Here is a 26573-nt window from a genome sequence, read left to right as displayed (position 1 = left end):
GGTTCCTTCTCTCTGGACGAGTCTCTGAGAGTTCCTAGAACCTGGGGAGAGTAAGGGAGGATCTAGAGCCTTCCTTCTACACCAGGAAATCCTGGTTTTGCTAAGAACTTGGTCAAAGCTTTGGTGGTGTCAACACGAAAGACAATCCACAGTTGCTGTTACTGCTTGATAGTCTGAAGAACTGTGTCTGTATGCCAGAATATTTAATAGGAGGCTCCTTCCTTTATGACATCACCAGGCAGGTAGCTAAGGGGACTAGTAGAGACACCTGGAGAACAACAGCCACTTTTGTGGGAGTGCAAGAACAGCAGCTTTTAAAACTGAGGATAAATATTCAGGCTTTGTTAGGACCCTGAATACAAGCCAGCCAGTAAAATATGGGCTCTACCCAAAGAGGCACAACATATCATGTGGTCAAGACAAATAAAACTGGGTCCAGGGTAGCAGTTTCAACACAGAAAGGGGCCGAGGTTGCTAGCATGACCCCTCAGCGGGGACAGGGGTACCTTGTCTCCTCAAACCAGCGGAGTGGCCCAGGCTCCACGATCCCGATAGGCCATCGAAGATCAGAAGCTGGGCACACCACTGCTGTCCATTTATCATCGGACTACTTTCGCTCTAGCTCCCCTCAGTCAGGGCCCGGCCACTCTGGAGCACCCAACCCTCGAACCGAGACCCAACCCAGAACTGATGCATCCCGCCGGGCCTCTCCTCCTCGAAAGCTGACTCAGGGCGAGTCGACGCTCTGCACCGGTCAGATGCAGCGGAATGTCAGTCCGTCCAGAGAGGAAGCAACTAGAAGAGGGGTTGAGATCAGGCCAGGGCGTGACATCAGTAATCGTTTCTCGTTAATTCCAGAGACCAAATCTTCTCGCCGGTTGAGTTTTGTCGACCAGAAGGATGACTTCTTACTCATAGAAGACGAGCCACCCTCCAAGGTCCAATACCCACAAGGGGTCAGAGTTCCCCGGAGGCCTTTGATTTGCCCAAAGGATGAAGCAGTCCAAACTGAGCCCATCCTAAAGAGTGTGACTGCTGGGGATATCAGATCTCCAAGGAGACCCCCTAGCCCAGAACGTGGCGGCAACCGCATCTATCCAGACTCTCGGTCAACCCAGAGAAGAATTCCTGGGCCAGAATCTGAAATGGGCCGTCAGAACTCAATTTATGCAGAACCTAAGGCCTTGCGTAGAAGTGTGAACTTGGAATCATCCCTCACACTCTCTGGCCTTAAAGATTTGAACAGTGGACACAAGGCTTCTATGCGCCCTGAGCCTGAGCCTGGCCACAGGCCCTCTGTGTACAATGAAATCAAGATCTCCCCAAAGGTTTTAATACCATCAGAAGTGGAGCCCAGCATGAAGCCCTCAACACGTGGAGAGAGTGAGGGTGGCCGCAGGGTCACCATCTCCCGTGGGGCACAGTCAGCTTCCCGCAGAACGTCTGAGAGCCCCTGCAAATCCTCTGTCTTTGTCACTCCGGAGTCCGAATATAAGCAATATACCGCAAAACCCTCAGACAGTATCTACGAGTTCCCACGACCCACACTTAGGCCTCCAGAGCCCTCTTCTAGAAAGCACTCTGACCACGTAGAGCTGGAACTGACCCCTCGGCCCTTGCCCCCTCGGTGCTTACCAAGATATGGGCCAGACTCCACATGGTGGGCCTTACTCAGCCCTGAAGGTGAAATGCCCAACAGGCAGCTGACAACACCTGATTTCGAGCCCAAGTCCCCTCCTCCCCCAGACCCTTCACTGCCTTTTTTTGAAATGGAAACCAGCCCTTTCTGTGAGGATCTGATGTTCCAGAGAGAGAAGGCAAGTCCATCACCACTATCATCACCAAAGGAGTCTCCGAGCCGGTTACCATTGAGGGAAGTGCCACAGGCCCCCAAGCACACCTCCAGACATCCCACTCAAAGGTTTAGTGTTTTCTTCATGGGTATGTTCAGAAGCAGACTGTCCAGGTGCAGCCCTGATTTAGTGAGGTGGGACGCTGGGGTGGGAGAACGTCCCCCCTCCTCTTTCTGGGCCTCAGAGCTGCCCTCCCGCCAGTGCCAAAACTAAACCCATCCTTGAGCCCATTGCTCCCTTCCTTCCCCACCAGCTTCTCTGAGCTCCAAGCTAATGATGCTGATGACGATGCTTGGGCCGGCGTCAGGCATTGGCTCTTCCAGGCAACGCTGCTTAACCTTTCAATGGAAGGTAGTAGAGAGTGGTCTGCAGGGTGGGAAGTTAATTCCCAGGGACAGAGACGAACTGAGCTGGGTGAGGGCTGGTAGAGAATAAAGGTCCTCAGGTAAATATTCTGGCAACCAAGTGGAGAAGGTGGGGTGTAAGTGAGCTGGGACTTAGGCTTCCGAGAGGGGGCACGAGGGAGGGTGGGGAGAATGGGGGGCAACAGAGCGGGAACATGGCATTTGGTCTTAGGTCAGAGGAGCTTCTTGGGGAGAGTGCCAAGGGCTGAGGGCAGCTTTGGATGGAGAAAAGTAGAGCTAGGGAGGGAGCCGTGAAGTAGTGAGGGGCGGGGGACGCATCCCACAGAGAGAGAAAAAAGCAACAATCTCTGTTACTTTCAGATGTCTCTGAGGAAATGTACAATCGTGTCTTCTGGTGGCTAAAAGGTCTGTGCTTTTCCCTCCCATGGGTCCGCTCTGGGGGGCTGGGGGGCAGGAGGACAGGTGGGAGGGCGGCCTCTGAATCCCAGAGCTAGGTCTGTGAGCACGGTGCCTGCCTGCCAGGGCTCTGACCCCAGAGGCAGAGGAGCTCCTCACCTTGCCTAAAATCCTACCGTTAGAGTCATTCCTTTGGGACTTGGAATCTCTTTTCATTTTCAAGAGTCTCCTTTTGATAGGAAGTAGTCACATTGGGAATGGAGAATAATGTAAGCCCATGGCCTTTCAGACAAGCTGGTCTTAACCTATCGTGTGATTAAAAAGCAAATGTCAAAAGCCCCACTAACAGAAACTGCCTGATCACAGTCTTACTCAGGACTAACTCCAAACTAATGCAGCCTGAGGGGTCTCCTCGTGTGCATCTCTGCTTCCTCAGAACCCTCCTCAAGACCCCCACCCCAGGACCGGGGAAGTACTTACTGGCTGTGGGCGAAGCAGGATCTCCAGGGATGTCTAGGCGAAAGCCTTTAAGAACGTCAGTGGGTCTTCAGCCAACTGGAGAACCCCCAGGAGCTGAACCCACCCCCTATTCACTTTGTGCTCTTGACCTCTCTGGTGGGAGGGAAGGCCGGGGTCAATCTTAATACAGAGTGTCTTAGTGCCAAGGAATTCGTGCTTCAAGTGTTGTGGACAACAGACTCCAGCCTGTGAGGGTGAGGGAGGCCAGGGCTCTGGATGAAGACATTTCTAGAGAGGGGAGAGCCCTGGGATGCAGTCCCAGTCCCCAACAGCAGCTCTGCCCCTCAGAGGGAGCAAAGCTCCACAAAGGAGAGCTTTTTAGAATAAGGACTTGAGCTATATTACTGGGTGTGAGCCCTGGTCTCTCTATTTTCTGACTGTGACCTTGGGTAAGTCATTTTACCTTTCCAGTCATTAGTTCCCCCATCTATTATTGGCTTCCTTTGAAGGTTCTTGCAAGGACTTGCTAAGCTATTACATGTAAAGCATAGTGCTCACTGTGCCTGGAAACACATGCTAGCTGTTTTTATTTGGGCCACTTTGGACTAGGAAGGAATTTGCGCCAGGTTATGCCCAAGTCCACTGGACGTCTTTAGTAAAATTCTCTTTTTCCCCTCCTGTTGGCACTCTCTGAATTCCATTTGCTGCCCCCTGGGAATGCCTGGCTTCTACTCTCTCCATTATGACAGATGAGGAGGTAAGAACGCCCCTGGGAAGTTACTTCCAGTCTTCCTGTGCTCCCCCTGACCCAAGTCCCCCCTCTCACCCTTTCATGGAAGCAGATATGAAAGGAGACAGACAGAGGTGCTCCCTGTGGTTGGGCAGGTTGTGCTCTGCACGTGGGTACCTGGCAGAGAGGCAGGGGCTGAAATCCAGCTTGTGTTCCACTTGCCAACCTGGGCACCTATGGGGTGGCATCTCCAGAGAGACATTCACACGAAAGCACCAGAGCTTGCTGCAACCCTGGAGAGAAAGAGTAGAGACCTTTTGGCAAATGACAAATCCTACCACGTTCTTTGTGGGAAGACTGGGGAGCCATAGGTTGGATCCATCCCCACTTGGCTGTCCCCTCTCTGGCCTAGGCCTCTCCACAAAGGGGCTGCTTTTCTGGGTTACACACTATTTGAGTCCTTAACTTGGAAAGGGACAAGGTGATCTCTGCTCTCGGCAGCCCCGTGTCCTGAATTTGGCAAAGAGTGTCCTGATTTCACAGCCGTGTTGTTCCTCTAAGTACTTTCATCCTTCTAGACCCATGTTTAATAAGATAGTCCAAGCTCTCTTGCCTTTATTCTTTCTCTTGCCTTATCTCTCCCTTATCCAAAGCCCAGCATGGCCTGTAATGGATCCCGTTCGTGGACTAGGCCAGGATGGACAGTTGACTGCAGATGGAAAACAAATGAGATGTGTGTGTATATTAAATTGCGGGGCAGAACAGCCTGAACTCCGATAACGGCACGGCTGCAGGGGAGGTGCCAGGAATGGGGCTGCCACCCCCTCTGCCATGCTGCTTATCTGGCCCTCTACCCTGAGCTCAGCTCTGGGTGGGAGCGGCTTCTTTTAGATTATCTCCATGCAAGACAGTACTCCTCTCTCTCCTACCTTTCTCCCTTCCTTCCTTCCATCAGCAATTTTTATCAGAAGCTTAGCACTCTGCTAGGCACTGTTGGGGAAACCGTCGAAGCCACACAACACACACGTTCTTTGGCTGACTGTCTGGATGGGGAGATGAGACATGGACAGGAAATATTTCAACAACGATACAAAATCATCTGTGCTCAAATGTCCAAAGAAATGCAACAGCCTGAGGAAGTGCTCTTGGGGGGTCTTAGGTGAGAGGGAGTCAGCAGGGAATTTGGGGGGGAGGTGGTCAGGTTACCCACTCTTTCCCATAGCCAGGGCTCAGAGAGCTTAACAGCCAGCCTCTTGATCCCTCCTTGATGCAAATCTAAACCTCTGGGAAGGGGTTATATTTCCCCTTATTCTGGATAGGATGCTTCTGACAGAGCAAGTCCCTCCCTGTCGGTCTCCACCCTCACCCTCTTCTTTGTGCATCTTGTTTTAGTTTAGGAAGTCAAAAGCCTTGGCAGCACGATGGCTCCTTCCCAAAATAGCTCTTATCCTGTCTCCATAATTGCAGCTCTACAGCCCTGCTCAGCAGCAGAGCTGTCCCCAGAAGCCAGCAAGAGAAGGCTTTCCGGCCGGCATCAGGGCCTGCCGGTCTTCTCCAGACTCTGGAAGAGGGTGACACGGAGGTGGGCCTGATACTCTCCTCGCAGGACACACACGACCGAGGCCGGCCTCGGACTGTCCCCCAGCGGCGTGGTCCCGGGGTGGAGACTCTGGGGAGCTGGTGTCCTCCGGCCCCTCTCCTTCAGAAGCCGGGCGGACTGTGGAGTCTGTTCCAGATTCCACTCCCGGCAGGAAGTCTCTGGTGGCCCCACCACGGTGCCAGGCTCGTGGACGGCAGCCTGTTGTTGAGCTTCGTGAACCCTCCAGGGTCCATAGCTGGGGACAGAGCGTGATTCCGCCTATCTCTGTCTCTCCATGTCAGTCTCCTCCCAGGCAGTCCCTCAAAGCTTTTATCTAAGGAGCAGGACAGACAGATGCTTCTCATCCTTGGATCGGGACTTTAGGGATAGAGACTTTTCTTCCTGGAGGAGGTTATGCTGGACTAAGAGAAACATTCCTGAGGGTTTCTTTTTTTTTTTTTGTATCAGCACTAGCACCAGCTCAACAGGAAGGTCCTGAGGGTGCCTCTGGGGTCAGTGGGGGCTGTCTTCTCACACAACCCTGGGGGAATTCCCTGGAATAAAGCAGTTCTTGTTGGGAGAGGCTGCCCTGGTCCCAAGAGCCTGTGTCCTTGAGGCAGCTAACTGACTTGCCCTTGGATGTCCCTTCTCAGGCTGTCAGGGGATAATGGGGTTCACTCCCTGCCACATCCATCAGTCAGGCGAGGAATCAACTCTGGAAAACAGGCCAGGAACCAGAGGAGGCTGTTTCAGGGTTCCCTACGGTAGACTTCAGTATCTTTAGGGAGCCGTGTCATTTGGCCTTGGGGATGGGATGGCTAGCCTCCCATTGGCTCCGGAGCTGCAAGGAAGCTTTGCTCAGGTAGAGCGGCACAGGAGGCTCTGTGTTCCCGGGGGCGTTAGCGGAATCCTCTGGAAGGAGCCCCAGAACCATCTTTTTGCTCGCCTCATTTTCTCTTGCTGGGTACAGAGGCTCAGAGTTGAGAGGAAAGGGAGTTGTTGAGAAGATAGAGCAGAGCTGCTGAAAATGGGGCAGGACACCTTGGGAGGCTTTTTATGGCAGCCTGACCCTCACCACCCCGCTGCTTTTCCTGTCAGATGTTACCCTGTTCATTGCAGCTACCACAGGCAGCCAAATCGAGAGCAGGGTGGGAGGGTGGTGACCTCCGGCCCAGACTCACTATTCTGGGGACAGGCTAGGTTGACCAACTCGCAGGGTTTGCCCTGGCCGTTCCTGACTTTCACACTGAAAGTGCTGCATCCTGGGAGGTCCCTGAGTGCTGAGCAAACCTGGACAGTGGGTCGCCCTAGGACAGGTGGTGTGGCACCTCAGTAAGCGCCTCTGGCAGCACAGGGCAGGGGGGTGGTGCTCTACCTCCTGTGGGAGACGCAAGCAGATCACTTCCTCTGCTTACAAAGTGAGGGCAGGAAGATGCTCTGCCTTCTTCCCCAGCTTGATGGCAAAGTCCTTTCATTTTTATAGTTCCGCCCTGAATGAGCACACATAGGGAAGAATCTGTCACATCCGTTTTGGACTTGCTAGTGCCTTTCCAGAGCTACTTGGTTCCCTGCCTGGAACCCGTCTCCAACATCACACATTTCTCTTGGAGTGTTTTGGTGGTGTTTGAAATGGTGGGTTTTTCAAGGAAGATGAGAGGCAGTGGACCCCAGCCGACTAGGGAGCTTCGCTTCAGATGCCCACTTGGATGCAGAAGCAAGTCAGTAATGCAGAAGCCATCTGACAGCTGTTCAGCCAGAGGAAGGCTGCCCTGAGTGGCAGAAATGACCATGCCCCTTCCCCGCCTCTGCTCAGCTGCCTTTGGCCCAGCTGCTGTCAGTGGGGGAGAAGCAAGAGACAGCTGCCCCTTGGGGGCTGAGGGCAGCCTAGAGGAGGGGGACAGGATGGAGGCAGTTCTTGAGGGGCATGCCGACTCCTACCCTGGGTGGGGGCGCTGGGCCAACCAAAGCCCTTTCTTCGGCACACCTACCGCTGGCAAAATCATCTCACTCCCAGGATCTCAGCAGTGGCTGTTTTGGGGAACTCAGTTCAGTAAGTCTGAAACCAAGACCTGTTCTCTAGAGATAGAGTGTTGGCTAACTGGAGAAGCTGACTCTGCAGTTGGTGGCAGTGTGGTCATTCCAGTGTCACTTGAAGGCTTTTCTCCCATCCCTCTACACCCATTACACAAGCACGTGCCTAATTCTTTGGAGGGAAGGCATTTGAAATAGTCACAGTTGACAGTTGCTGGTGTGGTGTTGATAATTTTGGTGTTAGCTGAGATAGTAGCCACCATTCATTTTAGTGATTCTCCCAACACTACGTGTGTTGTCTTAGTAACTCTTCATAGCAAACTTAGGTAGACTTTCTCTCCCTGTTTCAGAGATGAGGACACCAAAGCTCAGAGCTTGCTCAGTCTCTGGGGAGCATCTTGCCTCAAGGGTTATGTGGTATATAAACCCTTTTTCTGTATTCCTGGAAGATAACTGGTGATATTTCAGCAGCACCTTTAGATATCAAGAACTGTGAGAGCAAAGGTTGTAGTAGGGGTAAGATCTGTGTCTCTGCTTTTGAACCGAGAGGCTGGGAGGTGGATGTGAGCTGGGAAACTGCCAGATTAAAGGGCAGGCTATGGGTCAGCAAAGCCCAGAGCCTTGGGGCCTGTCTGTCTCCAAAATCAGAGTGGAAACTAATCAGTGGATCCTCTCAGTCCATCCATATTGATCAGACATCTCTTGGGGGCAGAGGCCTGGTCACCTAGACAAACATCACATGACATATATGCTGAGTGGAAATGAGTAGAGGTTAAAATAGAAAACATTCTCCCGTCCTTGAGGGGCTTGTGGTTGACCTGGAGAGAAAAGCATACAGATGGGTCTCTTGAAAGGAACTGAATATCAAAGGACAAAGTCCAGGGCAATGAGTCAGCAAAGCTTCTAGCACGGAGGCACTTGGAGGGGAACGACCAGGAGGAGGCAGATTTTGGCTCGGTAATGAAGACCTTGGTAATTCACCACCCAAAGATTGAAGGGCAGTTGTTAAGAGTCAGTGAGGGTTTGACCAGGGAAGATATTTAAGCAGAGGCTGGAAGGTCAAGGGAAGGGGGCCTTAGAGGGTGTCAGACACACAGTGGGTAGCAGCATTAGGAGGCGTGTAGGTCCCTTCCACCCCTGGGCCTCCTATGCCCTGCCCTGCTGCACAGAGAATGTTGGAAGGGCTCTCTGGCTGGCTCCTGTCCCTTGCTGCAGCCATTCAGCAGGTGCCAGGAAACACCATGTTCCCTGACCTTGCCACCTACATCTCACGCCTGTCCCAGGATCATGAAACACTGGGGAACAATGAGAGGAGGAGTGGGGCTCAGGGTATTTTGCTTCTTGACTCTCTGTGCAGACCTTGATGTACAGACTGGCTAAGGTTTCCTTGAAAGATACAACCCAGAGATAGATAGACCTTCGGCTCCGCCAGGGCTCGCTGACTTAAATTATCACTGACTCAGCACCTCTGGGGCACGGGTACTATTAGCTCTTGCACCGCTTAAAGGAAACTGCTACCGAGAGACTAAAGTGGTCTTTGCTAGTCAGGCAGATCTGAAATCCTGATTTCTGGTGGTAATTACTCTTTAATCTTGGCTTTGAACCTGGGCCCTGCCTTGGCCCAAGTACAGCATCCCTGTTTGACATCTCTGGGCTGTACACCCTTCACCCAGGGTTGGGCAGCAAAGATCCAGTGGAGGCGGAGCTAGGAGGTTTCCATACAGACCACGTTGGCCTGGCCTAAGTGGAAGGAGCCCAGGACAGCAGGCTGGGGCTGTTTTTGTGGATACAAGTTTCCCAGAAGAGTTACCCCCTGTGCAAGACAAGTGTCTAATCTTCAGACACTTGGTTTGAATACCTCACTCCAGCAGTATCCAAGAAATGTTACTCTAGTCAAGGACGTCAATGCCTGGTGGGATATTGGATTTCTTTTTCTTTTTTCCTGCCTGCATGGCTTGCGGGATCTCAGTTCCCCAACAGGGGTTGAACCCAGGCCCCAGCAGTGAAAGCATGGAATCCGAACCACTAGGCCGCCAGGGAACTCCCGGGATGTTGAATTTCAAGAGGGAGAGAGAGCCAGAGCCCCAGGAGCTGAGGGTACTGAGGCAAGGTTGGCCAGGCTACCTGCTGGCTGGGGGTGGTGCCGAGCGCTCAGTGGTCAGTGACTCGTGTGAGGGCTCCTGTATCTCAGCCCTGCTTCCAAGTGTCCAACTCCACCTGTCCCGACATAGAACATGAGAGTTGGTGTTGAGGGTAGAACAGTCCTCTCTTTCAGAAACACAGGGAAGGGAAGGGAATTGCAGACATTGAGATAATTTTGGCAATTATCTCAGGGACTTATTCCCAGGCCAAGTTCTCATGGAGACTCCTGAATTTCAGCAGCACGAGCGTGTGGAGTTGTGTAGGTAGAGTGACCCAAAGTCTGTCTTAGACTTTTATTTTTGTCCAGCCCATGCCTCATGCTGGGCCTGTGACCATCAAGTCCCCAAGATTCTTGGCTTAGAGATGAGTTTCATGGTCCCCAGTCTCTCTTGGGGCTTCTCTTCCCTCCAAGCAAGCGGGCACCAACATGTCTCATGAAACAGGGCTCTTTGGGGTCTGGGCAGCCAGTGCCAGAGCAAAGCCTGGGGTTCCAGCTGCAGCAGAGGATGAGCTGCTAGCTGAGTTGTGCCTGTGCTTGGACAGCAGCCAGAACCGCGGGCAGGAGGCACATTATGATTGTGAAAAACAAGGCTCTGTGACGGGGCCTGTCCCCCTTGATGTAGGCTTTCTCCTTTGGCCCCAGCACCCCCAGCCCAGGCCTCGAGGGCTGAAATACCCAAGAGGTTTCCTATGAGGAGTGTGGACATGAGAACTAGTGGCTGCAGCTAGATCCCAACAGAGAGGCTTTGTGCAGCCCGAATTTGACATTTGGGTCCAACGGCAGCAAGTGCTGCTGTTTCTGCAGACTTCCAATAGACACTGGTTTCTCTCGAAAGGAACTCCTTTATGTGTTTGTTTTCCTGAGTAGAGCTTCATATCTCCTGATCTACCCTGGACCTTTTCCAGGAACCTCCTATATTGTCAGAGGTTGCCTCTCATTGGAGCCAATCTGCTGGTCTCTAGCTTAGTTTAATTCCCCCGTTTTGAGGTATGGGAAGTGAGCCTAGAGAGGTGAAGTGAGGTTACCCAGATAAAAAGTTTTCTCTTTGACTTGCTGGCTACTGAATGCCCTGACTTCTTTAAGGAATGACACCCCTTCTTTCCTCCCTTCCACCGCTGCCAGATATTTAATGGCAGCCCCATGTTTTCTGAATCTGATCTCACCCGGGGTACCCAACTGAGTTTGACGGATCCCAACCAAGACCACCAGGCCGTGGATCAGATCCAGAGTGTAGGCAGGCCTCTGGCACTCCTACCAATAGAGGGGGCCATGTGTGGCCTTGCTGCTGCTGCTGCTAAGTCACTTCAGTCTTGTCCAACCCTGTGTGACCCCAGAGACGGCAGCCCACCAGGCTCCCCCATCCCTGGAATTCTCCAGGCAAGATCACTGGAGTGGGTTGCCATTTCCTTCTCCAATGCATGTGAAAAGTGAAAGTGAAGTCGCTCAGTCATGTCCGACTCTTTGTGACCCCATGGACTGCAGCCTACCAGGCTCCTCTGTCCATGGGATTTTCTAGGCAAGAGTACTGGAATGGGATGCCATGACCTTAGTTTTGTCCAGAATGTACTGGGGCCTCTCAGTCTGTCCTGGAGTAGGACTCTTAGATGTCACAGAGGGGCATGCTTCTGGAAACTTCTACAGAAGCCTGACCAGCTCAGACCCGGATTAGCTCAGGAAATCCCCACCAACTCCCCGCCCCAAGCATCTACTTTCTCTGAGCTGCTGCTCACCCTCCTGCGCCACTAATGCTTCTACTGGGGCATCTGTTTCCACAGCATCTCACCTGCTTGCCCAGCCTGGCCTCTCCTGAGGCCCCCTGCACCTTCCACAGCCCCAGGCAAGGCTTCACTGCCCAGAAAGGCCATTCGGCCTCTCCCTTCCACTCTTCCAGCAGATGATCCCAGGATAGTTTATGCAGCAAATCCTCTTTAATCTTTAATCTAGGGTCCTGCACGAAGGGAACCTCCTGCCTCTCCTTCACAGCTTGGCTGGAGGTGGGGAGTCTCTGACGTCCACTTTAGGAGGTATACAAAGGGTATGGACGATCTGTACAATTCCCACAAACCTTGTGGACTCTCCGGGGTAACTGTTTCTCTCCAACCCATGGGGCAAATTCCCCTCTCCTTCCAAAGGCTTCTCTAGGCGGTGCCAGGTGGGCTCTTCCTTTTTCTTTGGGGACCGGCTCAAGCCCCCGCAGTGCCGCGCCGCCTGGGCAGGCCACTCTTGAGGGGCTCAGGGAGAGCCAGATGACCAGCGAAGCCCTGCCTGATCGCCTCTCCATACCCTGCCTCCGGGGGTCGCGAGCTGCAAGGCCCACACTCAGGCCGGCGGCCCCCGGCTCAGCCCGCGCCGGCCCGCGCGCCGCGAAGGTGCAGGCCCCGCCCCGGGGCCGCCCCGCCCCGCCCCCGCCGCGGGCCCCGCCCCCAGACTGTCCGCTCTCGGGGTGGCGGGAGGGGGCTGGCGGTGCGGCGAGGTCGGCGCGCAGCTCCGGCCGCGGGTCGCTCGGGCGCTGTCCAGGCGGAGCCGGCCCGGCCCGGGCTGCAGCCATGGTAAGGCTGGCGGGTGCGGGGCAGGGCCGGGCGCGCAGGGCCCGCCGCTCCCGGGCGGCTTTGCCGAGACCCGCGGCGCTGCAGCCCCGGCTGCGCGGGGCTGGAGGCGCTGTCGCCCGCGGCGGGCACGGGCAGGCGCGGGTGGCGGACGACACTGCGTCGCTGCTCCCAAGTTTCTCCTGATCCGAGCAGACACGGAGTGGGCCCCGGCCCTGGGGTGCTGCCCGGTTCTTGGACGAAGGGATGGGTTCGTGCAGGGTGGGGAGAAGGCGCCGGTCGAGACGCGCAGGTGGGCTGGGGCGAGCGAGTCCGGCAGGGGCGGAGTTGAGGGTCCCCGCCCTTGCCTGGGTCAGCTGTTACCTGGGTGACCCTTCCTCACCCCCACCTAGCCAGGGCTCAGGAACCAGCAGCAACTTCCTTTGGAAAATACACAGGAGGCTCACAAACACTGCCTGTCTCCCCGAGAGGGCTGGTGAGACGCTTGGGCCCTCCTCCCCACCGCCTGGCAAGGGGCTGCTCCTAGGCCCTTCAAACAGCACCCTCTGCCCAGGGACCTCTGAGAGAGAGCGGCCACCCAGCACCCCACATCCCTCTGCTCCTGAGACAGGGACCCTAGGGAATCTTCCTCTTGCAGCATCCTACCTGTCCCCCCCACCCCCCTCCCCAAACCAGGTCCCTCTGCAGTGATGAGGGGTGGAGGGAACTCATTCCTGCCACCTGCCTGCCATGGGTGGAGAAGCAGCCCACCTCTCCGGAGACCCCCCAGGTAGGAAGTGTTGAAGTTTGACTGTGAGGGTGCCAGCTCTTGTCCTGCCCTCAAGGCCAGAGCCTGCCACAAACACGCTGTGCTGGGTGTCAGGGCCTTCGGGCCTTGTGCCAGCTTCTGCTCCTGGTCTGGAAGCCCCCTCGCCTTTGGCCTCTGCGTGGGAGGCACAGGCTGTTTACAGGAGCAGGGGATCTGTTGCCAGCCTGTGGGGCAGGATGTTGGCTGTGGGCAGCCTCCAGAAAGGAGCTCCTCGGGCCCTGTGGAATCAGGAGCTTCCAGGTCTAGACAGGCCAACCTTTTGGTCTCTCCTCTGTCAAGCTGTGTCCAGGCTGAGGCCCAAGTCTTGGCCAGGAAGTCTGGGTGACACTGTGACCTTCCCCACGGGGGGTTCCTGGGAGAGACCAAGTGGTGCCTGCCTTTATCTCTGCCCGCATCCTTCTCCCCACGTGGGGACAGACAACTGATGGTACCGGGATGGGAGCCGAGGGGAGCTCTGATTGTTTGTAGTGCCAAGTGTCCCTAGGGCAGGGGCTGAGGAAGGCTTTTTCTGCCACACATTAAGTTCAGTTCAACTGAGGTCTTGGGGCTTCAACTTGGCCGAGTTGTAATTGGCCTGTTCCTCTGTAATTAAAGACACCGTGTCACGACCAGAGTCCTTGGCCTCAGGCCCCTGGCCTCAAGCCAGCCCGGTCCTTAGGCTGACAGGTTCGTGACAAGCCAAACTTGTCTGTGAGGGTCTCTTTGTGAAAGGAGATGAGGGACCCAGGTGCTTGGGAGATCAGTGGGGAGCCCCCCAGCAGGGCTTAATTGGCATACAGAAAGAATGACCGGCTCATGTTAATAATCATCCTGTGACCTGAGCTGTCCCTCCTCTCTCCAGGTTCAAAGCAGCTTGAGGTGTACCTGTCCTCTGGGAGTGCTTGCTTTCCTCAGCCTTCCTGGGACAGGGAAGGGCCACTCACATTTGGACATTAAGGCCCTGAAATTAAGACACTGTTCAGAATCACAAAGGGTGGTTCTAGCCAAACCAGAAACACTGGCCTGCTGTATGCCAGTCAGGTGCTCCATGTGCTCACTCCCAGCCAGGTCCCTCTCTACACGTCTCTCGCCTGATCGGTAACTTGGAAGCCTCTGGGATGCCAGCCTCTCCTTCACCCGAGGTCATGCCCCACAGAGACCAAGTGTTAGCAGCTGACTCCCTGAGACTGATGGGGGGATGGAAGGGATTTGGCTGAGTTGAGAGGGCAGGTATCCCAGGATGGAAGGCGTCTGTGTGGCAAAGGCCCCGCTGCACCTGGGGCCCTCCACAGGGAAATCTCTGAAGGTAGTGCAGTTCTCTGCTGGGAGGAACGCACAGCGACACTGGGAAGAAAAGTGGGTCCATTCCCATAAGAACCTACACACAGGGGGCTGTAGGACACCCCACCCTACTTCAGTACTGCTTGAAGTTAAGATGAAAGAGAGAGGTCAGAATCCTTTGGGGATGAAGTCTCCTGGACCAGGTCACCTTGGGGACAGGGCTCAACCCCCCGACAGGCCTCGGCATCCTTGGGGGTTAACAAGAGAAGGCAAGTGGATCAGGAGCCTGCAGATGGACTTGGGAAGCTGGTGCTGTGCCCACCAGGGCAGGCAGTGGGCAGGCATCACCGGGGAGCCAATCAGAGGAGGATGGGACTGCAGAGGAAAGCAGCGGTCCCGCTGCAGCTGAGCTGTCCTTGGAGGGTGGGAGCCAAGGGAAGGGAGGGGGGAGGGGGTGGGGAAGCACATTCCACAGGCTTTTTTGGCCCCTGACAGAGACAGGGGGGTCAGAGAGAAAGGGAGAGGAGCAAGTCAGGACGCCGGGTTACAAGAGCATCAAGACCAGGCTGTTTCTGTGCGTGAGGAACTTTGCCTGGCAGATAAAATTAGACCTAGAGCTTGCTGACAGGGAGTCTGAAGCGTGGGACATGGACCGTGTCCTGGGATGGCAAGGCAGTTCTGTCCCCGAGGAGAGGGCTGAAGCTGGGGTAAGGCTGCTCTGGGAAAGGGTGGACCTGCCTTGTCTTCTCCCTTCTGTTGGCTGGATCGGGGCTCAAAGGCAGAGAAGGATTGGCTCCGTGGCAGAGCTGGGGGCCGATGAGGTCCCTGGGGTCCTGACCCCTTGGTTGGAGCTCCTGTGGGTCCCTCCCGTGCCCGCTGGAGGAAGAGTGGTGCTGGCGGCTCTCCTGGAAGGTTTGCAGGAGGCTGGGGGTCTCCATCAGGGCCTTCCCTCCTCCCTTCGCTGCTGCCCCTCTGGCTCAGTGCTCCTGGTGAAACCAGGCGGAGAATGTCCCCTCTCTCCCACCCTCAGTCTGCCCCCCAGACGGACTTCTGGGTTCTTGTGGGGTTGTGCAGAGGGACAGGATTTCCCCAAATTCCCCAGACTCCTGGGCTGCCAGAAAACAAGACCTGTCACACACACTCCACCCACCTCCCACCCCCATCCCTTCCCCATTGCTGTATAATTAATCGTCTGAGCTGGGACACTTTTAAGAGTAGAAAGGGGCAATTCTGCTAGAACAGCAAACATAAATCGGAATGAATGGTCACCCCACTGGCCCCCAAAGATACTGTGGGTGAGAAAAGGCCAGCTGGGTCAGGCCTGCCTCAGGACAGCCTCTTCTGTCCACTTGGCCCCCACACACTGGTTCCAGTTTCAGGCTAAGCACCCCGTTTCCTGTCCAGGCAAGCCCTGGAGACTGTGGCTCTAAGCTGGCAGGGGCACTTGAGAGGCTATAGCCCAGAAGTAGCTCTTAGGCGGCTTTCCCCTCTAGCCCCCTTCTAGTCCCTTCCCTCTGCAGAAAGCTGGCAATGCATAGGACTGCATTCCTCCGTTCTTCCCGCTGTAGCCGGGAACCTGCTGAAGACGGTGGCTGTCTTATCTTCCCTGTCTGGGACTCCACAGTGGTCTGGGGTAGCCCCCACTAGCTTGGCCGATTCCCAGGGGGTGAGTCAGCCTGTGAAGCCAGCCCTTGTCCATTGTCTGGGGGTGGCACGTGGGTATTGTAAGGCAGAGCTGAGCCCAGCACCGCCAGGCACTCCACGAAGGGGGCCGGCCCCCAAAGGAGAGAGGAAGCTTCAGGGTCTAGAACTGAGGGTCAGAGTAAGGGGGACGTGGCCTGTCTTCCCAGCTGGAGATGGTGGGGGAACAGGTCTCCGCAGAGGAGCCAGCCACCGTCTGCCCACCCTCCGTGTGCTTCACTGTTGAAGCCAGACCCCTTCCGGTACTGCCAGCTGAAGCCTAGCTCGGGGCAGGGGGCAGCCGGGGTGCCTCCGCCTCTACAACCCTCACAGCTGGGGGCTTTCTGCAGTGTCCTCCCACCCTCCCTCACTCGGTCCCTCGCGAGCATCCCTGGCACGTTTCCCCTTCGCCCCTGGAACCCAGGCTCAGGGTGTGGAATCAGGGGGCTCAGGTCAGCTGCTCTGCGCTCCCGGAGTGAACACCTCCGGGAGAGTCGGCTCCCGGTCCCGGAGCTCAGAGCTGCAGCGGCCGGAGGTGAGGAGCCCCCTGCTGGCTCCTGAGTCGCCCGGGGCTGGAGGCTCCTTTCTCCCCGCCCTGGCTCCCTCCCGCCTCCCGCCCCTACCCGTCCTGACGGTCTGCCCTCTCCTTCCGTCCTGAGCCACGTTCTCCTCTCCGCTCTAATGCCTCTGTCTGCTCCGCTCATTCGGCCTGGCTTCCTGGCCTCTAGGGCAGTCCCTGGCCCTGGCGTGGAGGGGCAGCCTCGACCAGCACCCTGTAGCGAGGAAGCAAGGAGACTGGAGCTGCTGGGTCCCCAGAGCGGCTGCTGGGGCGCCGGGGGCTGCCGCTGCCTCCCTGGGGTCTCTCCTGCTGTCGCGGACCCTTGGGCCGGGAGGCCTGTGAGCAGGGGAGGGTGGCGAGCGCTTCCTCTGGCTTGGCCGCCTGTGCAGCTCCTTTCCCTTCTAACCACACGTGCTTTCCTCTCTCCCTCTCGCCTTCTCCTGTCTTGCTCCTTCCTTCTTCCCTTCCTGCCACCGACCCGCCTACCCCACCCCGCCCCTGCCCCTCAGATCAAGCGCTTTCTGGAGGACGCGGATGACGCAGAACTGAACAAGTTCGTGACGGATTTCCCAGGAAGCGAGACCTACCACCCACCAGAGGCCAAGACCTTGGTGCCCAGGCCCCAAATCCGGGAGCCGAGGCCCCAGGCTTCAGACCTCTGCCAGGATGACCTGGAGTTCAAATCCCCCTCGTGGCCCCAGCCCTCTGACAGCCAGCAGTACTTCTCTGCCTCAGCCCCCCTCAGCCCCTCAGCCCGGCCCCGCAGCCCGTGGGGCAAGCTCGATCCCTATGACTCCTCCGAGGTAGAGCCTCCAGCCCCGTCTGTGCTGATGCAGGAGGACCTGGGGAGGGAGCTGAGGGAGCCCCAGAAGTGTGTGTGTGTGTGTGTGTGTGTGTGTGTGTGTGTGTGTGCGCGCGTGCGTGCATCCACACGTGGCTGGAGACGTGCTCTGTCCTGTGTTGGCCCCAGCTCTGTGGGGTCACCCCCGCACCCCCCATGCATTGGAACCCGACAGTGTCAGCAGGGACAGGAGCCCAGCTGGTGGCCCCACCTGGGGCCTCAGAGGAGTGTGGCAGTGATCCTGGAAGGCTGGGCAAAGACCCAAGAGGCGGGGAGAAGGCTGGCGCTGGGTCCTGGGGTCCTTCTGCCTCTGCCGTAATGCACTCTGCTTTCTCATCATTCTCTAGGATGACAAGGAGTACGTGGGCTTTGCGACCCTCCCCAATCAAGTCCACCGGAAGTCTGTGAAGAAAGGCTTTGACTTTACCCTCATGGTGGCAGGTAGAGCAGGGGCCGGGCAGAGCTGGGCAAGGGGCGTTTCAGGTGGGGATGGTCTGTGTGTTGGGGGGTATGGGTGTTAGTTGCTCAGTCGTGTCTGACTCTTTGTGACCCAATGGACTGTAACTCGCTAGGCTTCTCTGTCCGTGGGATTCTCTGGGCAAGAACATTGGAATGGGTTGCCATTTCCTTCTCCAGGGGATCTTCCTGACCCAGGGATGGAACCTAGGTCTCCTGCATTGCAGGTGGCTTTTTACTGTCTGAGCCACTGGGGGATGGCCAGGGCAGGAGAAAGCAGCAAGTGGCTGCGCCTTTTTGTAGAAGAGCCAGAAGCTGTAGGTGGCCCCAAATCTGTATCCTATCCAAAGTCCTTATCCTATGTGTTGTGGGGGAGGGGTCAGTGACAAGGTCCAGAGAACCCTTAACCCTCAGGTTCCTAACATTTGCTTTTTGCTGTGTGACCCTGAGGAATCTCTTATCCTCTCTGGGCCTCACTGGCTAGATGAGCTCTCATCTCTGCTTGCTTCCAGTTGTGCTGTGTTTGGGTTAGTCTCTTCCCAATGAGATAAGCAAGAAGGTCCCCCACACACTCTGCCCAGTGGGGTGGCCTCTTGGTGACCGCTGTGACTTGGTGCCTCTGTCCTATCTCCCCCGTCAGGAGAGTCGGGCCTGGGGAAGTCCACGCTGGTCAACAGCCTCTTCCTCACGGATCTGTACCAGGACCGGAAGCTCCTCAGCGCAGAAGGTGAGGGGAGGAGCGTAAGGACAAGCAGGCAGAGCTGACCTGAGAAATGGAGCTCACTCGGGGTCTGGGGGATGCAGGAAGCTGTGGCTTCCTAGAGAGCCTGCCACGTCTCTCCGGAGGGCTGTCCAGGCTGGCAGCCTACCAGCCAGCTCCCTAAAGACTTGGGTGCTGAAGCAGGGCAGGGGCCAGAATCCTCTCTGACCCCCCAGAGGATTCCAGGAATCTGAGAAAAGAGGCCGGAGCAGAGAAGAGGCTGGGGCCGGAGCCAACAGCCACCGGCATTTCCTGTGTTGGGAAATGTGCTCTTCGCTGGTTCCCAGAGAACAGACAGGCCCCCGGCAGCCCCAGGGGGCGGGGAGGGGGCAGGGAGGGTGAGGCAGCCTGGGCAGCAGGGCTGGTTGGGATGGGCCATGTCCTCCCAGTGGGCAGGTCCTTGCCCTGGCCCTGGCCTCAGTTTCCCCCTTCTCCAGAGCGTATCATGCAGACGGTGGAGATCACTAAGCACGCTGTGGACATAGAAGAGAAGGGCGTGAAGCTGCGGCTCACCATTGTGGACACACCAGGTTTTGGGGACGCCGTCAACAACACAGAGTGGTAGGTCTGACCAAGCACAGACCCTGCGCCCAGCCCGCCCATTCCCTACGCACGCACACAGAGGTGCAGACACACCCCCGATGTCAGGACGCAGGGCTGTGTGCCCTTGAGCATGCCCCTGCCCCTTACTGGACAGCTGTCTCCTCTGTCAAGTGAGAGGGACAGCCTTGGTATAGATGACTTCTAGTGTTCCTTTGACTCTGACCTACAGTTCTAGAATAGGGGTGAGGGCACCCCCTCTTTTGAGGGAGGAGCCTCAAGAAGCAAACATGTGAAAACATGTAGCAAAGGACCTGACATAGAGCAGGTGCTCAATAACGGCCCCCCTCCCTCCATCTACTCCTTTCACCAGCAACGTTTTAGGTGCTACAAGCAAGTTATTAAAGGGGTGGGAGTGCCTGGAGGGGTGGGGGAAGGTGAGAAAGAAGAGGCAAAGGGAAAGTGTGGGTGGAACTGCGGGTAAACTCCAAGCACCCTCTGGGCTACCTGCCAAAAGAAAAGTGGCTACTCGCCACTCCCCACCCCTCCATCAAGCTTCCCTGGTGTGTCTCAGTGGTAAAGAATCTACCTGCCAGTTCAGGAGATGCGGGTTCGATCCCTGGGTAGGGATGGCAACCCACTCCAGTATTCTTGCCTGGGAAATCCCATGGACAGAGGAGCCTGGCGGGCTAAGTCTATGGGTTCTCAAAACAGTTGGACACGACTTAGTGACTAAACAACACCTCCCCACCTCCCCAGTCATCCCTGACATTTTTTTTTTTTTCATGAACTAGAAAGATGCTTAGATAGTGGTCAGACCTAAGGGAGTAGATGAGAGGAGAACGGGGATAGAAACAGGGGAAAAGGTGGTGGTGCCTTTGTTAAGAACATTAGGTAGGGTGGCGTTGAGACTTCTGAACTGAGAATTCAGATCCTGATTTGGCATTTAGTAACTGCGTAATCTTGAGCAAATAACTGCATTCCCATTTCTTCAGCTGAAAAATGCTGGCTTTACCAGTTGATCTACAAATCATCCCAGAAAGATGCATGTAAATGTGCATTAAAAACTGTAAAGGGCTGTGTATACTACACTCATGAATTTAAAGACGATAATTGCAGGATCAGTGCAAAAAAAAAGTGTGGGGTCCCTTGTTCAAAATGATAAAGAATTTCAAGATGGCTACAGCAGAGAGTAAACCAGGTATGGGCCCTCTGGGCGCAGAGCCCGCTTGTGACTGCACAGGTCACACGCCCAGGAAGCTGACCCTGGATGGTTGCCTCCCAGACTGATCAGGATCTTACAGATCCTTCTGTGCTCTGATCCCGCCTTACATGCTTTATAATTACAACATGAGACCTTGGCTCAGCACGCTGGTTCATCTTCAGCTTCGTGAGGGGAGGGCCACTTCGTACGTTCTTGCCATAGTGCTGGGCTAGTACGTAGTGCATGGTCTCCGTACATACTCCTGCTGGACTAAGGTGGCCTCCATGTCATCACCCTTCCTAATCTAGGACTATGTCTCAGCCAACTGGGCTTGCCTTGAAATTCTAGCCCCAACCAACGCCTGTTTCCTGCTTTAGCAAGTATCGCTTCCTCCTTCAATCAGTCTACTTACTTCCTCTGACATTCCATACTGCAGTAATAATTCCCCTCGTCTGGCACCTCCCAGTTTACGGTGTACCTGCACATGTGCCCATTTAGTCAGCCAGCAGGAATTTACTGAGCACAGATTAGGTGTCCAGCCCATGCTGGACATTTTAAGGGATACAGAACAAGTATGAATAATCCTTGTCACTGGGAAGCTTACAGTCTAGTGGCAGTGGGAGTGGGGGAGGAGAGGGGGCAGGTCTCTGACATGTGTGTCAATCAGGCAAAAACTCAGGTTAGTAAATGGGTTAGTGTAGTGGCAAACACATTGAACTGGGAGTCAGAGCCCAGGCACTTGGATGGGTAGAGAATTTGCTGGCTGAAATGATCTGCATTCTCTTAGCTGCTCTGGATTTAACTTCTTCATGTATAAGATGAGAACAATGATACATATAATGTCTACCTATCAGGGCATCTATCAGGACAAAACTCAGTAACAGCAGAGCAAGAGACTTGACAACTGAGGTTCTTGAACATATATACTGAATATACGTATGGATGATATATACCATATATGTATATGACCTTCATGTGTGGTGAAGGGAAGGGAAAGCAGTGTGCCTGGGTGTAGTCACAGGAACCTTTGTGGAAGAGATGGTTCTTGGACATGGCTTTGAAGGACGGAGTGGGCTTGGAGAGGTGGAGGAGAGGCTGGACCCACCCGAATAAAGGCCCTGAGGCTGAACTGTGAACCTGACTTAGGGCTGCCCTGGCCTCCAGTTGGTTTTCACCGCATCTTGCTAGTCTTACTGCTTTGTTTGGTCACCTGGGCTCCCTTCCTCTCATCACACTAAGGGTTTAATGACCTCTGCCCATGTGCCTAGTCTGATTTTCTATTAGGATGTTTGAGATGTACCGTGACCCACCCAGGTACCTCCCTGAAGATGCGGTAAAGCAAGTCAGGGAAGAGCAAAGTCTTGAAAAGACTGCCCAGGGCGTGGGCTCCTTGTAGCCCCAGAGCTCCCTAGGCAGCCCTCACTCTCACAGTTTCTCTGCTTGTGTTCCCTGCCCCAGCTGGAAGCCTGTGGCCGAATACATCGACCAGCAGTTTGAGCAGTATTTCCGAGACGAGAGTGGCCTGAACCGCAAGAACATTCAAGACAACAGGGTGCACTGCTGCCTGTACTTCATCTCGCCCTTCGGCCACGGGTATGGTCTGAGCCTGGGGCTCCTGGCCCCACCAGGTGCTGCCAAGGGGACAGGCCAGGAGCACCCGGGGCAGGGCTGCCACTAGCAGGTGGTCACAGGTTCCCGTTCCTCAGGCTCCGGCCATTGGATGTTGAATTTATGAAGGCCCTGCATCAGCGGGTCAACATCGTGCCTATCTTGGCCAAGGCGGACACACTGACACCTCCTGAAGTGGAGCGCAAGAAACGCAAAGTGAGGGGAGCTGGTGGGGCAGGGGAGCAGGTGGGCTTCTGGAAAAGTTGGAGTCCCCCCAGAACCATGAGCCCCTCGTGTGTTTGCCAGATCCGGGAGGAGATTGAGCACTTTGGAATCAAGGTCTACCAGTTCCCAGACTGTGACTCTGATGAGGATGAGGACTTCAAATCACAGGACCTGGCCCTAAAGGTGGGGCCACCCCAGGGATCCCTTTCCCAGCTTGTTTCTTCTGGGTGGAAGAGGGAATAGAATTCTATGTAACGGGGAGGGGCTCTTGGGGTGGAAGAGGACCCTGGTTTCCTAGAACGAAGCAGAGGAAGATGAAGATACAGGCGCAAAGGAGCAGGTGAGAATGGGGGTGTTGAGAGACACCCCTAACTTCTTCCAGGAAAGCATCCCATTTGCTGTCATTGGCAGCAACACTGTGGTAGAGGCCAGAGGGCGTCGAGTTCGGGGCCGGCTCTACCCCTGGGGCATCGTGGAAGGTAAAGCTCTGAGCTTGTGACCAGGGTATCTCCTTGCCCTCAATGGGTCTCCTCTACCCATGCCCCTGGCTGACCCCTAGCCTTGCTGTGCAGTGGAAAACCCAGGGCACTGCGACTTTGTGAAGCTGAGGACAATGCTGGTGCGTACTCACATGCAGGACCTGAAAGACGTGACGCGGGAGACACATTATGAGAACTACCGGGCACAGTGCATCCAGAGCATGACCCGCCTGGTGGTGAAAGAACGGAATCGCAAGTATGGCCAAAGGCCAGGACGGAGCTGGCAGGGGTGGGGTCCCAAGCGCCTCTGCGGTTGAGACCAAGCCGTTCCTTTGTTCTGCAGGCTCTGGGCTCAGTCCAAGCAGGTACTGGGGTTCCCCTAGCCTTACCAACCTCCTTTCCCCCTTCCCTACAGCAAACTGACTCTAGAGAGTGGTACCGACTTCCCCCTTCCTGCCGTCCCACCAGGGACAGATCCAGAAACTGAGAGGCTGATCCGAGAGAAAGATGAGGAGGTGAGGGTAGTATGGGGTGGTAGGGGTTGCCAGCCTGAGAGGACCCCTATTTAATCATAAACCTCAGTCTCTCTTGGTTTGGGAATAGGAATATCCCTGGCCCTGGGACACATCTGGACCCTGGATTGGTGGATTAGTGGTTCTACCCAGGGACCCCATCACACCCCAGGGCTACCAAGGGCCTGACTGAAGGGACTGGGGAGGGCACTTCCTAAATCTGTAGGACTCTTGAGAGGCCCCACTCTGACGCGTGTGCCTGTTCCAGCTGCGGCGGATGCAGGAGATGCTGCACAAAATCCAGAGACAGATGAAGGAGACCCATTAGCTGACTTTCAGCCCTGAATATTTAAACGCCGCCTCTTCGTCCTGCCTATGTCGGCCCCTCCCAGCACCAGCTCTGCTCAGGCCCCTGCAGCTACTGCCACTTCGCCTTACATCCCTGCTGCCTCCCCAGAGACTCAGAGGAAATAAAGTTTAACAAATCTGTAGGTGGCTTCCGGTGTCACTGTCTGTATCTTTCCCATTTCATGGAAACCAAGACCCTAGGACCCAGTTTTGAAAGGTTGCTGGAGGAAGATGCTGGTTTCTGGCTTCTGGTAGGGGCAGGAGAATGGGAGAAACTTTCCCCTCCCATGACAAGAGTTCAGTCCCTGCCCAGAATCCAGCCTGGGCAGTCTGTCTTCCTGTCGGTATCTGTCCTGCCTCTGTTATCTGGAGCCCATCATCTTTCCCACATATAGTACTAAGACTCCCATAGACGTTTTAGAATTGATATCTGCCCTCAAGAAAACATGGTATTAATTGCATGCAGCCTCCCAACTTCATATTTCCTCTGTTTTGGGGAAAGGGATATGCAGAATTAAACTCTGCACTCTAGGAAGCCTGTGATAGAGTACTGAACACAAGTTGAAACCCCTGTAATCACCAAACACTATAGAAAGTGCTGGGAATGGAAAAAGTACAATCGTCGTCCTGTAAGAATTAAATATTCATTTAACAAATATTTATTAAGTATCTGCTAGGTTGCAGACTCTATTTTAAACCTTGGGAGCTAACAGTGAACACAGGTAAGGTTCCAGTTCTCCTGGGATTTACTAAATACGGAGTAAAAGCTCCAATGTCCTTTGCAAAAGAGAAGTGAAGACATTTTGGCCCCGGGACCTGATATTAAAGCATTCAGGTCCACTCTAACGTAAGCTGTCGGTTGAGAATCTGAACCAACTGTTCTCCATTTCTGTCGGGTTGGTAGTATCTCGGGGCCAGGGCGACCTCCAGCGGCCATCCTCCGCCCTGCTGCCCGCTCTGGCTCCCCTGAGCAGAGAGGAAGGGAGGCGCCAAGAGCTGGATTGTCAGGGGAGTCCGACTCCCCACACCCTTTACAGACCAGAGGGTCGCAACTAGCTCGTGGCAGTCTCAGCCCCATCTCTCAGGTGAGAAAGCTTCTCAAAACGGAAAGCACCATTCATTCAGGTCACGAACAGGGCGGGCTCACCGACGCAAAGGGAGGGTTGGAGGAAGACGTCAGAGTGCGGAAAAGGAGACTCTTCACCCCCACCAGTCGAAGACCGAGACGGAGCCTCAGGCCCAGATCGTCCCCCTTCTCTCTCAGCATTCAGAATCTTTCTTTCCCTTCTGGCTTTGCGCCGCACGGACCGCAGAGAAACCAAACGGAGAACTGGATAAGGCTTAGGTGCCTCCCGGGACTTCTCTGAGAAGTACCCCTAAGGCGGGCTGGTTACCGGAAGTGGCTGTAAAGCCCGGGCCCCTACGAGGCTCCGCCCTCCACTGCGCTACCGGGAGGCCACGGGCCGCCCCCACTTCCGGTCCCTGGAGCCTTCGCCTGCAGCCCCCCTTTTCTGCTCTCCCATTGGCTACCGCAGGGACGCGCTGTGATTTCCCATTGGTTGCGTCTCTACCCCGGCGCCGCACCTCCTCCCTCCAGGCGCAGCCCCGTTTCCCGGAAGCCGATAGGCTAAAAGCTGGGAGGGCGTCTGCCCCACTGGACCAACGAGCGGCGCGAAGAGAGAGGGCGGCGGCTGCGTGGTGGGGGCAGGGCGGGACTCGGCGTGGCTATTGGCCAGGGCGGGCACGGGCCGAAGGTAGGATTGGTTGGGCCGAGGGGCGCCGCGGTGGGTCGGAGCTGCGTGGCCTCCGCGGCTGCGGGAGACGGAAGTGGCGAGAGCGCGGCCTCCGGAGGGTCGGGTGGACGCCGGCTGGGTGAGTCACCGTGCCCCGTGCACTCCCGGTCTGCGAACCGCAACCACCGCGTCTTGCCCGGCCCCGCCCCGGCCCCACCGGCTTTCGTGAGCCCCGCCTTCTGTCATTCGGGGCTCCGCCTCCAAATCTTTAGGCTCCGCCCCTAAAACCTGGGCACCTGGGCTCCCCTGTCAGCCTGACCCGCCCCCCCACCCCGTGACCAGATTCCCGAGGTCCGGACACCGTGGGCCTCCCCAGGCCTGTCCTTTTCTCGCTCTCCCTCGCTTTCTCTGAGGCTGCTTGCCAGTGGGCGGTGAGGCAGCAACCCCGGACTTGCCGCCTCCATGAGGAAGGGTGGGCTGTGACCATGGAGGCGGGGAGGGCCACGGATGGAGACATATCCACACAGCCTTCTTCGGGGTACTGCTGGACTGCCCCCTGAGCTCGCATAGCAGGCATGAAGAAAACTGTCAGTGAAACCTGGGCCTGGTTACCTCAGTGGCTGCCTAGGTGGGCCAAGGAGGCCCATCCTGACATTCCTGTTGCTTGGGCCCACTTGACAGGTACTGACTCTGAGGCCTGCACTTGCCTGATTCTGTCCCTGTTGTGTGGCCTCCTCCCACTAACCTGCTCCTCATTTGGTGTCAAGTGCCCTCAGAGGGACACGTCCAGCCCTGCTGCCTTCTGATCACAGGTTGTGGTCCCCTCCCTCTTGGCCTCTGCTCTGGACTCTGCCCCCAGTAAACAGGTCAGGTGGGTGCTGCTCCCAGACTCAGAGGCTGGCAGAGTGCTCTTGTGGATTCATGTTTCCACCAGGACCAGAAGTGAGCCCTGGTTGGGCATCCTCTATCTCTACAGAGCTGGCGGATCTTTTGCTTTCCCACAAAGAACGGGGTTCGGAGCATTCTAATTCTCTTTCTGGGATTGGGAATCAGGACTCTTGAGTCCTGCTGCAGGACTTTGTGGCTGCCTTCATGCCCTGCAGAGTCACTTGTTGCTTTCTCCGCATGTAGCTCCCATTGCCTCTGTCTGGCATGCTGACTTGTGGAGAGGCTGGGTTCTCTGTGAGGGAGGCAGATAAGAGTTGTGGGGAAGTTCGGGAGTAGTTCTGTGGCATTTGTTGATACTGTGGTGATGCTCCGTACTCTTGACTCATATGTTTCTCTGTCTCCTTACAGTGAGAAGCAGGCAGCCAGGACCCTCACCACGATAGAATGGTGAGTACTCTTTGCTCACACTGCGGTGTTTTCTGTAATCCTGGTGTCTTTTTCCATGAAGCTGCCCGCCCCTCCTGGACCTTGAGCTCCAGGCAACTCTGTTCAGCAACTAAACAGGTTCAT

The 26573-nt window shown here is 55.8% G+C and overlaps 2 protein-coding genes across 5 annotated transcripts; both read left to right on the top strand.

The window, feature by feature from the left end:
- The first annotated feature begins 377 nt into the window (after nucleotides 1–377).
- LOC138083567 (serine/arginine repetitive matrix protein 2-like) lies at nucleotides 378–11454 on the top strand. Its single transcript, XM_068977406.1, has 5 exons — nucleotides 378–1941; nucleotides 2579–2680; nucleotides 3823–3830; nucleotides 10679–10786; nucleotides 11332–11454. The coding sequence occupies exons 1-5, from the start codon at nucleotides 378–380 to the stop codon at nucleotides 11452–11454; spliced, it is 1905 nt and encodes a 634-aa protein (XP_068833507.1).
- Nucleotides 11455–12039: 585 nt separating this feature from the next.
- LOC138084348 (septin-4) lies at nucleotides 12040–23478 on the top strand. Of its 4 annotated transcripts, none has more exons than XM_068978585.1 (12): nucleotides 12040–12105; nucleotides 16919–17212; nucleotides 17598–17691; nucleotides 18347–18433; nucleotides 18904–19027; nucleotides 21669–21803; nucleotides 21917–22034; nucleotides 22125–22226; nucleotides 22426–22522; nucleotides 22616–22778; nucleotides 22938–23037; nucleotides 23303–23478. In XM_068978585.1, exons 1-12 carry the CDS (start codon nucleotides 12103–12105, stop codon nucleotides 23360–23362), a joined length of 1377 nt encoding a protein of 458 aa, XP_068834686.1. In that variant the 5' UTR covers nucleotides 12040–12102; the 3' UTR covers nucleotides 23363–23478. The 4 variants fall into 4 exon arrangements, with proteins under 4 accessions (XP_068834686.1, XP_068834688.1, XP_068834685.1 ...); XM_068978584.1 differs by lacking the exon at nucleotides 12040–12105 and adding an exon at nucleotides 14734–14877; XM_068978587.1 differs by lacking the exon at nucleotides 16919–17212 and having other exon boundaries at nucleotides 12041–12105.
- The last annotated feature ends 3095 nt before the right edge of the window (nucleotides 23479–26573 follow it).

This window comes from Capricornis sumatraensis, chromosome 8 (assembly GCF_032405125.1).
Source record: "Capricornis sumatraensis isolate serow.1 chromosome 8, serow.2, whole genome shotgun sequence".
NCBI classification, from domain to species: Eukaryota; Metazoa; Chordata; class Mammalia; order Artiodactyla; family Bovidae; genus Capricornis; species Capricornis sumatraensis.
Note: the sequence above shows the minus strand (reverse complement) of the source record. Positions and strands in the feature narration are given on the sequence as shown.

Bases quoted from the DNA above. Each gene is read 5' to 3' on its own strand.
- LOC138084348 (XM_068978584.1), top strand. From the start codon at position 14,818: ATGGACCGTGTCCTGGGATGGCAAGGCAGTTCTGTCCCCGAGGAGAGG. The intron at 17,213-17,597 runs GTAGAGCCTCCA...ATCATTCTCTAG, and splicing joins ATCCCTATGACTCCTCCGAG to GATGACAAGGAGTACGTGGG. The intron at 22,035-22,124 runs GTGAGGGGAGCT...TGTGTTTGCCAG, and splicing joins TGGAGCGCAAGAAACGCAAA to ATCCGGGAGGAGATTGAGCA.
- LOC138083567 (XM_068977406.1), top strand. From the start codon at position 378: ATGGGCTCTACCCAAAGAGGCACAACATATCATGTGGTCAAGACAAAT. The intron at 1,942-2,578 runs GTATGTTCAGAA...TGTTACTTTCAG, and splicing joins GTTTAGTGTTTTCTTCATGG to ATGTCTCTGAGGAAATGTAC. The intron at 10,787-11,331 runs GTAGGCAGGCCT...CTGTTTCCACAG, and splicing joins CCGTGGATCAGATCCAGAGT to CATCTCACCTGCTTGCCCAG.